The following is a 7,157-nucleotide window of genomic DNA, read 5'->3' on the forward strand; positions in this document are numbered from 1 at the left end:
CAGACAGCAAGGGACCAATGAACAGCTACCAAAAGAGAAGAATGTACACACCTTTATCTCAGTGGTTCTGCCAGGTGTCTGTGGCCACTCTGATCGTCCCCCCACATGGTCTCACCCAAGATGGCGGCTCCTGGAGCAGCTGAGCGTCCCGGACTAGAAAGCAATAGATTTCTTGCTTCTGCCATGGAATCCCCCAGCTGTGAGCCTTCTAACCTTCTAAGTATTCCTTTATATGTGGTTCAGAGTTCTGGGACCATCCCCTGAGGCTTCTTGGTCAGGTATTCCGTGTTGTTGTTGGAGGAGCTCTCTGCTATACGTCCACCTGATCCGCCATCTTTTTTTTGTGGATTCTTCCTGCCCTGTTCACTATATTCTTCACAGATTTTTGTGGTTTGCTCCCACAGAACTTACCAATTTATTTACTAGATGAACATTATCTGGACTTCTGGTATGGCACTGTGGATCAGCACTGGACTGCAAACCACAAGATCAGCAGTTCAAACCCACCAGTTGCTCCTTAGAAACCCTACACAGGGTCACTATGAGTTGGAACTGACTTCAAGGCACTTAACAACAACAACATGAACACATAAGTATAATACACTAAAGATTGCTGTTTGAACCTCCAAAGAATTTAGTACAGAGCTTTGCATTTACCACTCTTCTTATTAGTTACTGTAGTGTTGATTCCTACTCACAGCTACTTCATGTGTATAGAGTAGGACTGCTCCACACAGTCCTCAGGCTGTGATCTTTCAGAACCAGATCACCAGCCCTGTCTTCTCAGAAGCCTGTGGGTGCTTTCAAACTGCCAGTCTTTTGACTAATAGTGTTGCACTTGGTCAGGGTTTCTATATATTTAAAGTGGGTTTAATAAATCTTTGTTGAATGAAAAAAAAAAGGGATAAAATGTTATTATGATTAGGCAGCCTGGAGTATTCCTTTTTCTAAGTGAACCCCAAGAATGCTTGATGACTTGCAATGGTAATAAAATATACTATAAGTCCTACAGCCAGTTCTCAGAAAAATTCCAAAGAAAGTAACTTTGCTAAGCTTTTATTCTTCAGGAGATGGTACATGAGAGAAATAGATTCACATTTTAGTTTCTGTAGGTCCCTAAAGTCCTGTTCTTTATGTTCCCCTGACTACAATTTCTCCAAATCTTTCATATCTCTCTTTAAATCAAAGTAGCTTTAGAAAGTAATTTATATACATTTGCCTGGTATAAATAGATTGGATTTACATATTGGAACTGTCGTATAGAACACATATTCCCTTAGAAGGCAGGAATCATATTGAGTGTTTTCAAGTCCATTCTGTTGAGTAAACAAACATATAATAAATAATATGGTAACTTGGAAAAACTAGGTATCATATACTTAACTTTTAAAATACTTTCAAGATCTGAACTACTGATGTAATTAATACATTTGTAGTAGGAAGATCTACTGTGATATTAGCAAGGAGTTAGAAACAACTTCCACCCAAACATTTGTAATATTGCCCCATCAATATCTTTCATAGAATACGGAAATCCTGAATTGAAATCTGGTTTTGTTGATTTTTTAAAGAGATGCTAAGATTGCATCTAGTGAGCATATGAGAATTGGAGGGACTGACGAGATGGCCTGGCTGCAGATCTGTGAGCCTACGGAGAAGGATAAAGGAAAATATACTTTTGAGATTTTTGATGGCAAAGATAACCATCAGCGTACACTTGACCTGTCTGGACAAGGTAAGATGACTATTCTTTAGTAACAAATTATTTTATATTTACTTATCTATTTAAAAGGCTGAAAGGGAAGATGCATATACAGAAACAATATGATGTTATAACTATTATTCAAAGGAACTTATTTCAGAATCAATTTACTCAATTGACTTTTTTTAAAAAAAACGCTTTTCATTAACAAAATTCACTAATGGAGTATCTGAGTTAAAAAAACAAAACAAAACAATTATAACATGTAAAATTTTTTTTTACAGCTTTTGATGATGCAGTTGCAGAATTCCAACAACTCAAGTAAGATTTGCATACTTGACTATTATTACATATTCTAGGGAGCCAGCTGACTTGAAGTAATTTTGGATTTATGTGAGGGAGCATCTCTAGATGCCTTGAGGATCCAAAGAAAGTAATGGTCCTGGGAACTGGGCATAACAATATTGATTTATGCAATTCAACACGTAAAAGTGCAGAAATACTTCAAAACAGTAAATATATTCATAAATTAACTGTTTAGAAGCATAAGAACCCTAGACTATTTTAATGATTAAAATGTTGGATTTATGAAATAGATTTAATCATGGCAACATATCTTACAGATTAACATTTTAAAGAATACTGTGTGATTTTCCTTGTATGTCTGGATTTTAGAATATCTAAAAATGAGACAATTTCTTGGCCCAAATTAGATGTTTAATAAATATTGGTTGAATGCGTGAATGAATGACTATAATAAATCAGAAACTAGAAGTTTAAAAAATATCAGGATATCTTCAATGTAATTTAATGAACAGAGTGGAAAAAATCTCTCCAACTTGTGATTTTTTAAATTTGTTTATCTCTTAGCAGCTAGAAGACAGGGTTTTTCCATTCTCAAAATGGGTAGTGGGAGGTGTCAGGAAAATGATACAGATGTGGCTCTCAGGTCTTTTAACCCAAACATGTTTCTTTAAAGAGAAACCAAACATACTTTTCTCTTTGTTTCTTCTCTAGCAAATGCCTCAAATGTGTGAATCTTTTTTTGTTTCTAGCATTTTCTAAATATTCTCTTTTAATTCTTTCTTTTTTCTCTGCCTTCATTTCTTAATTTTTAGGGCAGTTGCTTTTGCAGAAAAGAGTAAGTAAATGTTGTGTTATCATGTCATTGTTAAGTGTCCTTGAGTTGGTTCCAACTCATAGTGAACTCATAGGGTTTCCAAGGAGAGTGTGTGATTTTGAAATGCTGACCTTGCAGTTAGTAGTCCATTGCTTATCCTGCAGTATCACACCAGGACTACTGTGTCATTACAATAAGAATTTACTATTTTGGAATAGGACAAAAGGGTACACATTTTAGAGTATTCATTTTGTATATTAAATAATAAACACAAGACTTTCAGTCCCAATTTGAAAGTCCTTATGCATACTTGTAACAGTACATATATTTCCTGGCCTGTACCTATTATTTGCATGTTAGCTCTTTGTTAGTTCATCTGGCCTTCTATTTTTGTTCTCATTCTCCACCACCCTTGCAGAAATCCTGTATTTTAACCCCAGAGAAGTCTTTTCATTTCCTGAGTTTATTATGATATATGTGGCTTTTAGACTTCGGTGAAATCTTGTTTGTTGCTGTTATTGCCACTGAGTTGATTCTGACTTATAGTGGCCATATAGAAGATTTCTAAGCCTGTAATTCTTTATGTGAGCAAAATGCCTCATCTTACTCTCACAGTGCAACTGATGGGTTTGAACTGCAGACCTTGTGGTTAGCAGTCCAGTACTTATCCTACAGATCCACCAGCTTTCCTGGTAAAATCTTACATGTTCTCAAAACCCTAGTTCACATGCTATATTTCCTCTATCTTTTCATGACCTCCCCAGGCACAGAATTGCTCATCTCAACTACGTGTATTTGTTTTTGTGGCCTTTCGAAGGAGAGTGCAAATTCCTTTTTGTGTCCATTTAGTGTTTAGCTTGGGGCCAGCTCCATGTGAGTAGCCCAACTCAATGTTCTTTTAATTGAATCACTTTAATTTTACAGATCGTGGCAAGGTGATTGGTGGTTTACCTGATGTGGTGACCATAATGGAAGGCAAGGTAAGGTTATATAGCAGGATAAAAGGTTAGGGCTGAGTGGGGACTTAAGCATAATGTACTAAATGCCCTTATTTTATGGCCAAGTCAAAGGAAATCCAGAAAGCCTATTATTACAGGAAACTCAGAAGTCCTCACTCATTCTCCTGTCCCTGTGTATAATTTATCCTGTGTGGACTCTGATAATTTTTGTATTAGCAAAGGATGTAATATTTTGACATTCCGAATCTATGAGTAATGTCTTTAAGGCCACTGGAAAGTTGTGTGTAACTCAGGTATCTATCTCAAAACAAGAGTTGTTTTTGAGGTTGTACCAGGTTTGATGTCATCTGCTCCATGACCATTTACAGTAATGGCTTCATAGGAATGAGGAGAGGTACATAGTCTCACAGACATACACACACTCACCCACATACTCCAATGTTCTTGTATGAAAATGTAAGTCACACTGCATTGCATGCTGCAACTTTTAGAAAATGTAAAAATACCTTGTTCCAATTTTCAAGGTTATTTTAGAGTATATAAAGGAAGCTACTTATTGGAGTTTTAATTTGTTGGCTCGTCAGTGACATTATTGATATCTAATTGGTACCTCTCTAGTTGCTTCAGTGATTCTAACTCAATGTCACTAGGACATAGCTACTTGAAAGAGTTTTATGAGGCCAAAATACAAAAATTTATAGACCTTTTCTTAAGCAGTTACAGAAAGTCTAGGTAGCTTCTGAGACTGAATAATCATGGATCTCATAGTAAAGATATAATTGAGAAATTAGAAATACTTTTACTTTATCATAGGCACAAAATGTGTTTTAACTAAGTGTCAAGAGTACATTTGCTGCATTGAATCAACTAGTTATAAGACAATATGTTCGCTGGATTTGCCACTGGAACTGGTAAAATGGATCCATAAGTCTAAAGATAAAGGACATTTAGAAATAGGCTAAGTATATAAACTGTAAGATGTAGCACTTCCTTACTTTTAAATTCTTCAATAAGCTTAAGCCATGAATTCAAACTGAGAATAAATAGAAAAAATTATCATTGATTTTTTTCTAGTTAGCTACTCTATGAAATTATGAACTTCTTGTTCTCCTTTGTGTACCTCATGTGCTTAGTACAAATAAAGGGCTTGTTGACTAAATAAATGATCTGAAGAACTGTTAAATACAACAGTTTGACTGAGAGCTAATAAAAGCCACAGAGGAAATATGGTGTTTCTTTTTCTAATTCTTCTTTGTATGTTCACTTTTTCCTTTTTGAAGACTTTGAATCTGACTTGCACAGTGTTTGGAAATCCTGAACCTGAAGTGGTCTGGTTCAAGAATGACAAGGACATTGAGCTCAGTGAACACTTTTCAGTCACGATGGAGCAGTCCAAATATGTCAGCCTGACCATCAAAGGTGTCACTTCTGAGGATTCAGGGAAGTATAGCATCAATGTCAAGAACAAATATGGAGGTGAAAAAATCGACGTCACTGTCAGTGTGTACAAACATGGTGAAAAGATACCAGACGTGTCACCGCCCCAGCAAGCCAAACCAAAGCTCATCCCAGCATCCACCTCTGCATTAGCTGAATAAAAGAAATAGCTACCTGAATTTGGAAAAAGGATATATACTTGATAATCATCTGAATGCTGTGTGCTTGCTCCAAATAAATAACAATAACAATAATCTGAATGAAATAATGCGTGGGTAGTTAATTGATCATTCATTAGACTTTTAATGTTTGCATTTGCTTATTATTATTTGATGTTCATCTAAGGGGAAAATCTAATGTTTTCTACAAAGCTAAACAATTTATGTTTACATTAAGACTAATTAACAGATACCTGAAAAAGAATGTGTAGAAAGATTACAATTAATATGTTCATTGCTACTAGTGTATGGAAATGATAATCAGTATAATAGAAGCATGTGGTGTCCGGACTTACAGCTTTATTCTCTGGTAGCCACAGAGGCCTGGTAACTCTTTCTAGTCATGGTTGTGGAGCCATTTAAGTATTTCTACCTGGTTATACTCTGTATTCTTTTGCTTTAGTCTAATAAAACTTTAGAAGGCACCTTGTCGTGGTTCTCTTGTACCAAATCATACCTAACTACTTCTCTTTATTCTCTTGGCTTGTTTAATTGTGGATTATTGTGCAGTTTCACAGCTGGTAATATACAGACAGTGTGCTTCCAGTCCAGAGAGCCAGAGGTGGTAAATCACACTCATTGTAGATCTTCCTCAAGCAGTTTTACCCTTTAGGACTTGGTGGCAAGGCAACTGCTGCTTGTCCAGAGAGGAACCTGTGTCATCACAATTCCTGAGAAAGCGTGTATTTTTGTGCAAGATACAAAAATATTAAGTGGTTATCCTGCACATTAAAAATATCTGCAAATAAAACCAAAATGCATAGATAGATGTTGTTGATGCTATTTTTTTTAGTGTGCTAATTAGTTAGTGGCGTCCTAATGTGGTGTTGTAGGAAAAACACTGAACTGCTAAAGAAAATGTTTGTGGTTCAAACCCACCAGCCAATTCTCAGAAACTCTATGCAGATTCTCTGTGAGTTGGAATCAACTCAAAGGCACATAGCAGCAACAATTAATTAGTAAGGTATTTAAAAAGAAAGAAAAATACTTATTGAAACTATCACTGCAGTAGTCATGGAGGAAAAATAAAAAACTTAGCCAAAATATGGCATTTCTCTATGCGAACTTAAAAAAAAAATGCATAGGATGAACACTTGCTTCTTTGAACTTTTCCTTCTTTTTAAGAAAGAGGCTAAAATTTTTCTGCCATAATAATCCTGTATAAATATTGCAGTTTTTATATTATAAAAAATTATGAAGTAATTAAGTATGTTACTTTTTAACAGATAAAGCTTTACTAGTGTAGATTATATTTTCACTCTGTATTGTAAAGGTCACTCTATGATATTCTGTTGTATAGGAAACTAAGTTATATTTTAATATAAACATAGAAACTTAAATATGTCCTCAACAGTATCAGCCAGGTGGCATCATTGATGGCGTCAAGTGTGGCAGTGGTAGTGAGGTTGGCCCAGGATCGGACATTGTTTCGTTCTGCTGTTCACAGGGTCGCTATGAGTCAGTTCCAACTCCATGGCACCTGACAACAACAACAGTATAAAAGCCTGCTGAGCAGTTTTCTGCTCAGGTAAAGTGAGTATCAGCAATAATTTTTCATTATTACTCTTTTCTCTGTTGCCCAGATTAACATTAGCTAAATTGTTACTATTGCGTGGTGGAGGATTTCCAAAAATATCTCTGGCAAGAGTAGTCATGGATAGACAATCTTTATTTAGCTAAACAAAACTCACTTTCCAGTTTAAATTGTCACTTTCTGTTAA

General features: G+C 35.6%; 1 protein-coding gene across 1 annotated transcript in view; it reads left to right on the forward strand.

Moving 5' to 3' along the window:
- Positions 1-5,379, forward strand: part of MYOM2 (myomesin 2) — a 152,924-nt gene extending 147,545 nt beyond the window's left edge. Inside the window, exons 33-37 of the mRNA XM_006866724.1 lie at positions 1,572-1,735; positions 1,987-2,023; positions 2,821-2,843; positions 3,747-3,802; positions 5,062-5,379. Of these exons, the coding sequence (XP_006866786.1) occupies positions 1,572-1,735; positions 1,987-2,023; positions 2,821-2,843; positions 3,747-3,802; positions 5,062-5,379 (598 nt within the window). The remainder of the gene's footprint in view (positions 1-1,571; positions 1,736-1,986; positions 2,024-2,820; positions 2,844-3,746; positions 3,803-5,061) is intronic.
- Positions 5,380-7,157: the final 1,778 nt, after the last annotated feature.

This window comes from Chrysochloris asiatica, unplaced genomic scaffold, assembly GCF_000296735.1.
Source record: "Chrysochloris asiatica unplaced genomic scaffold, ChrAsi1.0 scaffold00095, whole genome shotgun sequence".
NCBI classification, from domain to species: domain Eukaryota; kingdom Metazoa; phylum Chordata; class Mammalia; order Afrosoricida; family Chrysochloridae; genus Chrysochloris; species Chrysochloris asiatica.